The sequence below is a fragment of the Ascaphus truei genome, chromosome 2 (genome assembly GCF_040206685.1).
Source record: "Ascaphus truei isolate aAscTru1 chromosome 2, aAscTru1.hap1, whole genome shotgun sequence".
Classification (NCBI taxonomy): domain Eukaryota; kingdom Metazoa; phylum Chordata; class Amphibia; order Anura; family Ascaphidae; genus Ascaphus; species Ascaphus truei.
The window spans coordinates 349,691,072-349,703,706 of NC_134484.1; the positions used below are offsets into that span (position 1 = coordinate 349,691,072).

General features: G+C 36.1%; 1 protein-coding gene across 5 annotated transcripts in view; it reads right to left on the reverse strand.

Moving 5' to 3' along the window:
- Nucleotides 1-12,635, reverse strand: part of LOC142487451 (homeobox protein Hox-A6-like) — a 41,919-nt gene that overhangs the window by 3,462 nt on the left and 25,822 nt on the right. For 2 of the 5 annotated variants that reach the window (XM_075586831.1, XM_075586829.1), the window contains one exon: nt 472-1,030. In XM_075586831.1, coding sequence (XP_075442946.1) covers nt 472-913 — 442 coding nt within the window. In that variant the 5' untranslated portion in view covers nt 914-1,030. Of the gene's footprint in view, nt 1-471; nt 1,031-3,785; nt 5,625-7,351; nt 7,478-12,635 lie in introns of those variants that run through there. The other 3 variants (XM_075586833.1, XM_075586832.1, XM_075586830.1) reach the window with 3 other exon arrangements.

Below are 12,635 nucleotides of genomic sequence, written 5' to 3' on the forward strand. Positions count from 1 at the left end.
GAATTATATTAAGGTATCCCAATGGTTGTGAGTAAAATTTGCTCACACAGTTTCATGTCCTTGCTCTCTTACACAGAAATTGTTCATTCCATGCAAGCTAAGTCTAATGTAATTAACAAGTTATACACCAAAATGCAAGTCATCATTTAAATATGACCATGTCCTTAATTTCAATGTTACTGCAGCTTCAATAAGTTTTACTCCGTATATGCTACAGGTGAATAACATTATTTTTCTAAGGATGACTTCATTAAGCATTATAAAATCATAATGACACACAAGTCCACAAATGATTGTGCAACAGAATATTTGCCAACAGTCAGTGGCCATCAATGCTCTCTCAGAGAGGCCAGCACCACATTGCAGAGAAACTTCCCAGCCTGTGCTACCCGTATGTTTGATCTAAGGAGGTGCACTGCAGGGCCCTGATTCTACTTCCTTGCTGGAATAACTACTACATGTGGCAATTACCTGAACTCGAGCTGCCAGTTTTCTGCTTTGTATTTTGTCGAGACTCTTTCATCCAAGGGAAAATCTGCTTTGACATGGTAGGTGAAGTGATGTTTGTGGCCTTGGTGGTTGAAGCTGTGGCTGCATTACTAGCATTTTGAGGTGGTGACACAGAGGGTGGTGGCCCTTGTGGTGTAGGCTGCTGCTCTGAGATGACCGGGGGTTGATTTGATTGACTGGTAATGGTTCTCATACAACTTTCGTTGATCTCATTGGCCTTGTGATGTGGCACAGCACTGCCAGGTGATTGCAAAGAGCAAGCAGGTCGATGATATTCTGTTTCCACCAGAGATGTAGCAGGAGGATATTGCTGCTGACTTGCATTATAAGTGAAACCATTTGCTCCTTGGTAGGGGTATCCACCATAGATTGCTGAGCTGTCGTAGTAGGTCGCTTTTTGCATTTCGTTGTTTCCCAATATTTATTTCACAAACTGACAGGGTCTTGACACCCGTAAAGAATAACATTGGCACCCCTCTGTCACGTGGCGTCCTTCCTCCAATGGCCCCTTTGGTCAGACCTATGGTGTACAAGAAGCACACTACAGTGAAGAAATCGGACAAATCCATCTTACTTACAATAGCTAAGTGACATGAAAGCCATACAAGAAAAAGTGTTCAGCAATATTGAGAAGTGTGTATTAAGATGATAAGGCTTGTTACTAACGCCGCACTAATAACCATTTACCCCGAAAGTGCAGTTAAATGCGTTTTTAATAACTACATTATTGTTTAGACGATATGTATGTTTATGTATATACATACATACATACATATATATATATATATATATATATATATATATATATATATATATATATATATATATATATATATATATATATATATATATATATATATATATATACATGCACACACACACACACACATAGTACAAGAAGAAAAAGGGGGGTAATTTATCAGCATCTCAAAGTGAAACGTTTTCAAGCAGAACCATATTATTATCCCAACTATATTATAGATAGATAGCTATGGATAATAAATATATAATATCTATAATAAAGACTCCTAAAATCAGAAGTTAAAAATACATCATATTAAATGATGCAATGTTACATATGATTTGATAAATTGCCAGTTAAAATGATAACCCCTCAGTTTGCAGATGTAAAAGCAGCCCAATTCATTGTAAAGACAATGCACAGTGTTGACTCGGTAAACAATATTTTATCTGCTAGCAGATATTGCTATCCAAGCACAGGGCCTACAGGATAATATTTCAAGTATTTTTTCTCTCTGAATTTTTACAAATTGAAATAGAGAATAATTTCAAGTCAACATAACAGACGTTAACCCAAGAAAATATCGAATATTCGTTCGTAAATAAAATGCCACTCTGTTTTACAAGTGAGCACATACATATGTGTGTGTGTGTGTGTGTGTGTGTGTGTGTGTGTGTGTGTGTGTGTGTGTGTGTGTGTGTGTGTGTGTGTGTGTGTGTGTGTGTGTGTGTGTGTGTGTGTGTGTGTGTGTGTGTGTGTGTGTGTGTGTGTGTGTGTGTGTGTGTGTGTGTGTGTGATCTCTAAGCGCTTAGAAGAATCAGATGACTTAAAATCCGATTTAGGACAGTACTCATGATATCTTCACAATTCTACCTGTTAAAACATGATGGATTTGAAAAAACACCAGGAACCAGAAAAACCAGCGTTCATCTCCATGACCACGGCATGAACTTTCTTTGCAGCCCTAACGATAATAGGTTCTGTCTTTGCAACTGCTCTGTAATTTGATGTATGGGGGTCATTTGGCTAGCGAGAGAGTAGATGATGGAAACACAAACCATAAAATACTACTAGGATCCTGTCTATCTTTTGTTAAATCTTAATGTTTACCTATCTCCAAATAACTATTTAAACTTAGCCTGGGCACAAAGGCAAAAGGCATTCAAAATGCTCCTAAAGCAAATAGAAAGATTATACAGAAATAAAAAAAAAAAGCTACATTTCAGAGAGCTTTCTTTTAACACATCCATTGAAAGTCGAACAATGGTAGAAATCCTCATAACTTTAAAAAAAAATGTATGCTATGTATAAAATGTGTAATTAAGCTTATTATTATTTCTTAAGCATGGTAAAAAAAAAATAGTCTGTGAATGTGGGTTTATGTGTGAATAATAAGGTATGCAAATTTCAAGTGTCCAAATTATCTCACATTTCTTAAAATCGGCAATTTTTATCTTAGTGCAATACACATCTCTATAGAAGGTCTACTGTGATCAACAGGCCCAAAAGTAAGCATGGTGCCCTAATAAACGTCTGTATTAAACGGCGTCGCTTTTATCAAATTCATTTTATTTAAGTATCTATAGGCTAAAATATTTCAAAACAGTTCACTCTATCGCTCTGATTTATTTGATAATATTGTTGCTACTGCATAAACATAAACATTGTCGCTAGTCAAAGTATATCAGACATTAGGGGACTCAGGCAGTATGGAATATTAAATATCATAACTTTTATATGAAAACAATTTGCAGCTAAACCATATGGCATAGCGACATAATTAACCCCGCCGTTGCTGGGTGGGCCTGCAATGCATTTTGCCCTATATTGCATTTAAGGATCTTGTAGCCGCTGGAGGTTATAGACAAAACATTGCAATTATCTATAAATACCCTGCTATAATATTTTATACTAAATATGTTGCTATCACTCAATAAAACTAACTGGTAAAATCGAATATGAGTTAAAAAAAATAAACGCTTTTTATTCGGGCAACAATTTCTTACAATGAGTTAACAAATAGTATAAATCATACATCTAACTAGCAGTAAAAAATAATGTTTTGCTATTATTCCAATTATAATTAGAGTTTTAGTTCAGATATATCAACTGTTAAAATTGTAATTGTTTTGTATCATATATTTCCTAAATCATACACTTCTACATTGGATTGATATTGAGTATTTAGCGATGCTTTATCGAATTTTTAAAAAGCAGTGAGGATTATTAATTTTACAATCCCCGTTCCGCTTCAGAAAACTCAAACTGAGTTTGGGGGGGTGAGGGGTGGGGGGGGGGGGGAGAAATGGGGAAAAAATAAGCAATCCCTTAAGATTTAATAGGAGATATGAAGAGAAGCTGAGAAGAGACGAGAAAGCAGCAAGAATTAGCAAACTATACGAATCAGTCACTTCTTGAAAGGAAGCTTGAGCTTGTGAACTCTTCTTGAACCGAGATTTAAGACTATAGCCATAAATCACTGGGACACAAACTCCTCCATTCAGAAGTGATAGCGGATTTCTGGCCTGCTTACCTTAGTTTCTGGCGACTGACGCGGAATACAACACACTATTCTCCAGTTCGGCTTCAGAACCACAAGATCTGGGTCCCCCCAACTAATTCCTAGGCATGATAGAGGGACCAAGAGACAACTTCTGCTCTATCACCTACAAGCACCAGGCACAAACCGACCCCAGGATGGGAGGCAGCGCTCTGGAAATCTGAAGAAGAAATGTCTTGCAAAACTGGACAACCCCTAAGGTTACATATGGGCGACCCCGGTCACACAGATAAGAGATATCAACTCACAGGGCTTTCCAAATGTAGTTCCACCCCAAAAAAAAATTTGGTATGTTTCTTACAAATATTACTTGCTGAATGAATATAGTTCTCCAAGCAGGATATTCTTCTGGGAGCGGGGACGTTTGGGGGAGAAAATAAAGGGAAAGACATTTAAAGTCTAAGGAGATAGGGTAGACATGGAAAGAAAAATAAAATAACATGAAAAAATTGAGGGAGGAGTATCTAGGTTCCTCTGAAAGTAGGCGTCACTAGTATTCAGGAAAATTATGCTAATGAAGACAGGCTGTGTGTAAAGGGTCTGTGTTTTAGGACTGTTTTACTAGTCTTTTAATTAAAAAAAACGTATTTTTGTTTCTTCCTTTGCAATGTGAAACAAATAGGTGTTGTTTCGTAATGCACGTATTGTTACATGCAGTCAGAGAGGTGAAGCTGTGTAATGATACACTTATTTATTAATGCCTTCTGTCCCCTTGAAGTATATTGTAAAGCAGTAAGCACTAGAATGGGTGACCTTTTCTTACACTGTATTAGGCACAAGTGTATAGGAATATCACATTTTTGCACAACCGTGCTTTTAGAAACTGATACTTATAAAGATGAAAACAGTAATTATTCAGGTTTTGCCAAGAACAAGTCTGCTTTGAAATGCAACCACGTCTCCTGACACATCTGCTAGCTGGCCAACACATGCAATCAAAGTATCATTGTTTTCCAACAAAGATTACAGAGGTTTGGAATTATTGCCTGCCCGAAAAATAGATATATTCCTAATCCCTTCTATCCAGGTGTTAGGAATCTAAATAGAATGTGTAGAAAACACAAGAATATTATAACCCCGAATTAAACACAATGCAATGGGAAAGCCAGAAATAAAAGAACTATAAGACCGGGTGGCCTCTTATGCATACCAATGCTTTTTGTCATTTATGGCCAGGCAAGATTTATGACTTCATGCACTAAAGCTGTAAACGGAGCACTAAAACAGAAAACACTTGCTCCTCACGGCGTATTGCGATGGCGCCCCATGAAAGGGGAAGTCAGGGCGCGTAGGAGGCAAGAAGAAGCAAAAATCCACCCGTATGCGTTTTTATTTAGGACAATGTCCGATGTATTTGAAGAAAGCCCACTTTGGTCAATCATTCACCCCCACTACTTTTTAAATGGCTGATCCGCGCATCTTTTATTCCCATGCACTATTAGGATGAAACGACTGTTAGGACCTGAGGCTGAAACCCCTTCTTCTGCATGGGCTTGTAATGTGTTTTTTTTTGCACTTTGGAAGGTACAAAGCTGAAAATGCATTTGGAAATAAAAAGGGAATCTTGAGAGACACACTAACTAAAATCTCTGGATGTTGTTTAAATATACTGGCGTTTTATACATGATTGTAAGTCATTTGTCTTCTCCTCAACGCGTTTATGAGGTACAGTTTTTGGAAATGTCTGATAAATCAGTTTACCTTGAGGCTGCCCTGCTATTTAATTTACTCAATTTGTTAATGTTGTATGTTAATGGTGCTTGATTATTCGCTTTGATTTGATCCTTCACCAGAAATTAATGATATGACCCTAGCAATTGAATGCGTTAAAAAAAATACATAGAACTCTTCAAGCACATATATTATGGGAGATAAAGAGAGGCTGGTAATATATTGTCTTATTACTAGAACCCTTATTATCCCGGGGTAAATAAACAGTGTGGGCAATTCGGAGTCCATGAACACATCTCATATGTGATAAAGCTAAACATCATTTATAATGAACAATTGTCTATCTTCTCAAGCTGCAACTCTACATTCCGAACATTAGTCTAATAATGTGCTCCAAATGGTTGTGTATTGCATGGCCTATACAAACTTAATATACTGTACATCTCGCTTCTTTTGCATTGAGTTAAAAAAAAATATTCCTTCATTTGATACATCAAAGAATATACGGAAACATGAATTCAAGTATTTGTTGCGTGGAGTAAACCATGCACTGAGAGTGAAAAAAAAGTACTTATTCATGTTTACAGTGTCTTATAACACTGGGTCATAAATCCTTCCAACATTAATCGAAGCTCAGCAATTACAAACATTTTATGAGTATAGCCGTAGCCAATGACTAAAAATATACTTTTTAACATGTGTGATCGGGGGTGAGAGACAGTCTGACCAAATGAAAATGAATTAGAAAAAATATTTTCTTGCAGTCCTGGAACCACTTTTTGTAATATTACATTATCTCATAACCAAATTCAATAAAAAAAAAATCAAAATAAAAAAGAAGAAGAATCGGGGACATTGTAATTTGCTATGATGACCGTAAGTAACATCCCAATACAGAGACCCCTTATTAAATTATGAATCCGCGTTGGCATATTTAAATTACACACATAAAACACATATTTATTTATTTTAGAAATAAAAAGACTTAGAACTGCCACCATCTGCGAGGCATAATAGTAAACCATTTTGGTACATCATCTTATCCAGCTCTGGTGCCCCAATTCACCACAAACATAAATCAAATCTCAACACTGTGACCTTTCCTGAAGCTTCACTCATTAGTGGATGTACATAATATTCCCACGTTAGAAATATGCGTCTTTATACGCAGCTTTGTTCGAATTGTAACATGCCAATACAATATATATTGCAGCAATAATAAGAATAGCAATTTGAAAGCAATACAACAAGCCGGCCTTTTTTCTTTTCTTTCGAAAGTGGATTTTGAAGCATTTGGATCTAAGTTGCCAGATTCTCGAGAAATGCTTATTTATTTATTTTTTGGTTGAGTTTGAAAAAAAAAATATATATATATAGCTTATCAATGGGATGCAAATTGTTCTCAGTATATAAATATTAAGAGTGTTTGGAGGCAAGTCACCCTAACGCATATTACAAGGCAACGCCGAATCCCACATTCTCATGATAAATTACATCAAAAGCCCAATTGCCCAATTGATTTTAATTGTTAACTTGGTGTGAATGTGGTAATGTGGCCGATTTTATTTCATTTCATTTTAATTTCTTAAAGGTATACATTTCACCACGATGCCCTTTATTCTATGAAGGACAATAAGATAATGAGGAGACCAGCCAAAGGCAGTTCTAAGCATGCAAACAAGCCTATCACTCTTATTATGTTGTACAAATAGATGTACAATCCATGCCGTTATTGGTGAATCAGAAATGATATCTGAAAAATGTGAGAATAAACAGAGAGAAGCAGCCCCTGAATCTGAAAGATAAATACACAATAACACACCCTTAAGCCGTTCTACTGACCTTTGCCTTGAACAGCAATAACTCACCACATTAATGAACAATCAACGGATATACCTTAAAATAAAATCCATCCTTTCTAACGAAGCATTTAGTCCTATCAGATTGCCAATAAAGTATCCTTGGTGCGATCAGAATTGCTGAAAACAAATGGAAAAGCTCTTGCAGGATAAAAAAATAAGAAGAAAGCACTTGCTCTTAACAGACACTGGAAAGGCGTAATCACAGCAGAAGCCAGCCTAGATCTCCGCTCCAAATGCCACAATAATGCTCTGTATTATGTGCTCACGTGGTCACACGTCAACTTAAACCCCTTTATTTCAAATAGGGAATAGTGGAGGGAGAAGATTTCTTAGCTGAAGCATCTTCCTATAGCAAGTCATTGAGAAAAAAAAAATTAAAATGAACAGAATATCTATGTGTTTGGTCGCCTATGATTTTGCTGATCAGTAAGTTTATTTATGCATTTTTTCTCTTCTTTTCAAGATATATGTTTACCATTGTAAAATGGCTAACTTTTCCAAACTGCTTTCAAGACACCCTAATGCAAAATGAAACGCAGGTCCCCATACATTCAAAACACACATAAGTAGATCAGACCCTGAATCTTTACTTTGAGATGGAAGCATTGTTGACTGTTTTGATTACTAAACCTCAGCACATAGGTTTCATTAGGACCCCATTGAGGAAGGCTTGCTTACTCCCACACATTACACATGTCCCACTGTAGAAACTAAAAAGGTCTTTAATTACCTGACAAAGGCAAAACGGTCTCTTCTTATAGTGGATTTTTGTTCACACTATGAAGTATGTGCTTGAGTCCAGTGTGATGGATTTGAAATTTCTTGAGTCTTTAGAGACCCTCCTGTAAAAACTACGCTTACGCATTTCCTATACAACTAGTTGACTGACGCACAAAATTATAGGTTTCTCCCAAGGAAAACTTCAGCAAGATGATTCGGTGGTCCGCACAGAATGACACGTTTCACTAGGATACACACTAAGCACAATCCTCAAGTATTATTTTTGAATAGTCCTTTATGCTTTGCAATGACAACACCCATATGTTGAATGTACATGAAGCAACTTTAATAAATACACTTAGCAGGAAGGCTGAATAGAGCTATCCAATTACATGTCTACTAGTAAACTTGATAATGCAAATTAAGTATTATAACAAGACTCACAAATCTTGAATATGTTGCTTGAGTTTGCTCCAAATTACAACATTGAAGAAAACTTGACACAGTCTAAACATGAAGTGGGTCACACTAAATCTGTATTACTTGTCAGAACATCTCAGCGATGCACATTCCTTTTTAGGAATCCGAATAAAACTGATTTTCTGGCTCAAGCACATAATTTTGCTGCTAGTTAATGAATATCTTGGTAAGAATGGCCTAGAGAGCACACACACACACACACAAAAACGCTAGAGCCCACAGCAGAAAAGCAACCGAAATTAATGGATAATTGGGACAGTTTGTGGAGAAGCTCAGTAAGTATAAAAACTCACTACTTTTCCTGGGCTGGAGTCAGCGAGAAATATTTTGTGTAAAGAATGGGAGCAACATGAAAAGGAAGCCAATATTTCTCAATGTATTAGAGATGACTTGCTTTCTATAACAAACTGTATAAATGACACGCGTTTGACACATGTAAGGTTTCACATTTGATTGTGTGTATCTCTATCTTTCAGAAATCAAGTATGGGACAATGTTCACTGGCACCCTATTCGTGATAAATCTCGGTTTTGCTAACAACACATGGATTCGGGATAACGCAATGGAAGTCGTATTAAATGGAGAATTTCTGGACTGTTGATCTGGGAACACGGTTTTCTTTAAGTCTAGATTGCAACCTGTCGAATTCAAGATTTTGAACATAGGACTCGAATACAAGTTAAATGTGTGTGATGTTCACTGATAAATGTGTTTTTTATTCAAAGAAATAAAAGGTTGGTTCCAAAATACAATAGGGAAAGTAGTTGTTTTTGCCATCACATCATCAGATTTATAACTATATTCTAATTCGTATAATGATTTACTTATTAGATGTACTAGGAATTAGATATCCATAACGCTCTGCTAAAACAGAAGGCTTGCCAAACAATGAGATTGTTTGCCAAATATTTGATATTTGGTATGTTGGGTAATATTTACATGCATGGGCTGTTAACTTGTTTTTTTGTTTTCTTGCTATATTTATCACAGTAGATTTAGTTTACTCTGTTCCTAAATTCAAATTCGTTGAAATTGTGATACGTCAATACTTCAAATAACCTGTAATACTTTAATACTTCAGGACAATGCATAAATCATATCTGTGATTTTTTTTGCCTTCAATTTCACATACACTACTGGTATAAACAAAATACATATTTCTGCTTGCTACAAGCTTCCTGGGAAATGCGCTCACAATATGAAGCTATTCGTCTCTGAGGTTGTTTTGCTGAACCAATATATAGCTATGCTTACATACTGCACTACTGAGTAGGTAATCTTGGTAGAAACGTTAAAGTTGTCAGTATATTTTTTCCATATTCATTACACGTTTCTTTGAAAATATGTCTTATGATTACTTATGATTAGAGGGCAGATGTGAACAAAGGAAATCAATACAATTGTCAACGGGTTTGCTCAGAGAGTAATATTGCTGTGTTTGAAGGTATATATTCTTTAATACTTTACATACCATCATTTCCCAAAGACAACAATACATTTGAGTGAAAAGTTACCTAGCTAAACTAGAAATGCAAAAATACAGCTCATTCAAGCAACACAGGGACATCACACATATTTGACCCATGTTTTAAATATACAAATGTGCAGCAACTGTGTTTAACATGCGTGTTTCTTAAACAAAACAGTATCATGCAAATATAGTTTTTTTTATATGTTTTTAAAGAACACGAACGTACCATAAAGGTTTCAGATGTGCTTCTAAATTTGGATCTCGACTAGAGAAAGGAAAATAAATGATTTACTAGAATCTTTTGTCTTCAATTGCTGAGGATCCTTCACATTTCCAATGTCTCCTTAAATATCACTATTACTTGCTTTGCCTGTGAAGACTCAAGATTCCACTGACACTAGATGAATAGTGGCAATTCTGTCCCGGTTAAATATTTATTAGTTTGGGCCTTCTTTCGCCAAAATGTGTTTGCAACGTTGACATTTGTCCTTTTCCTTCTTGTTACATATGTTAAAGCACTGGTGTCATTTTATGGTGACATTAAATATTTGGGGTTATCTGGAAATCAAAAGACTTTAAAGTAGTCATTTTCATCCATAAAGATAAGCATGGTTAAGAAATACTACAATCAGCTACAAGTAAACAAACTGGTAAGGCAACTTCACACTTACTAGCTAACTGATACTTAAAGTAGTATTCCTCACTGAGTTAGGAGCCTGGATGAACATTGGAAATAGGTTGCACCTGAAAGACACAGTTCAGTAACATAGGTACACATATTACTGATTGTATATTATATTGGGTAAAGTGGCACTCCTCCTCCTATTTGAAGGTTACTATTTTGAGTAACTTATTTGTTGTGAAGGGTCTCCTATAGACTACATAAGACTGTAATTAGAGGCCCAGTCATACCAGTTATGCATGTTTTCTAAAAAAAAAAAACCTTTTTGCAGAGATCATAAAAAGTACACTGTGCTATAACACACACACACACACACACACACACACACACACACACACACACACACACACACACACACACACACACACACACACACACACACACACACACACACACACACACACACACACACACACACACACACACACATATAAAACAAAGAAATCGTCACACCACTAAAAGAATAGTAAATGCCTGGGCGCAAAAGATTAGCCTGTGTGTGTGTGTGTGTGTGTGTGTGTGTGTGTGTGTGTGTGTGTGTGTGTGTGTGTGTGTGTGTGTGTGTGTGTGTGTGTGTGTGTGTGTGTGTGTGTGTGTGTGTGTGTGTCTTTGTGTATTAAAAACATAAAGTATAGCGAACATAAGAGTTATGACTATGGACTTGGATACTTGTGTATGTGGTAAAATATTTAATTGCCACAAATTATCATGTAGAAAAATAACATTAAATCTCCAAGGCAAACACATCACCACCACTCTCGGAGAATCTAACCAAAAACCACCAAAATCGTATTTGATTTATGCAATAGTTTTTCAGTGTGAATTTAACAGACACTGTCAGAAACTGAAGAGCAAACAACCTGTACAACAAGCATGAACCAATATACAGCATGAACCAATATAGTCGTGTAATAATCAAAATCATAATTACAACAACAATAATAACAACCATAATTATTATTATTATTATTATTATTATTATTATGATTGGTTTAAACTAATTATTGGTTTACTTGGTCTTAAATAAAAACAAATATTTACATCGATGTCAACAGAGTTAAAGATATTTTTCACGAAGGATTTGTCTATGTAAAAATAAGTCATAGCTTAGACACATTTGAAACACTGACATTCCATGCACCCCAGATTTAATGATAGGTACCAGATGTTTTGGTCATTTCTCCCTAATAGTTCCAATTCTGACATACACGTAACAGAACTGAACATATTACCACTGTAGTCAGGACAAGTCACCCCCCTTCTTCAAACCAACATGTCCCAAAATATTTATTTGGGGAGAGAGGGCTAAAAATGTGAAATATAAAATGAATAATTATTTCCAAAAACATGAGCAAGAGAAGAGAGCTTTTCACTGCAGCAGTGAAACACGTTTACATACAATGCCCTTCTTTTTATTTTGTCGTTGTGCCTTGCTTATATTCATTGAGGTACTTTAACTTCACACATAAATCGTTCAAACTAATGAGTCATGGACATATTTGCCCATCTTTTCCTTTCCACCCCTTACTGCCTTCTCCATTGCTTTCTTGGCCCTGCGCTTGGAAGCCAGTGATTTATTAACACCAGGAAATGTGAACAATGCTGTGCTCCAGCTATGTGGCATGGAGGCTTCCACCGTAGCATATCAGCACATGTGTCTTCACTGCCTACCTTCAATCACAAACGAAGACACACAAATTGACCACACAAATTGACCACACAATATTAAAAGCACACATATAACTTTTTTTCATGAGAAAATGAGCAGCAGAGAAACCAAGCATGATAATGTATGTTTCTTTTTCTTGACAATCTTCAAATATACGAATATTTATTGGGTAATTCCTCATCTCCCCGGCCCCACAAAACCTCAGGTTTAGGTTTAGTGCTGAGACAGAATCACGCCTATATGATAACTTACCAATGCAGATACATCC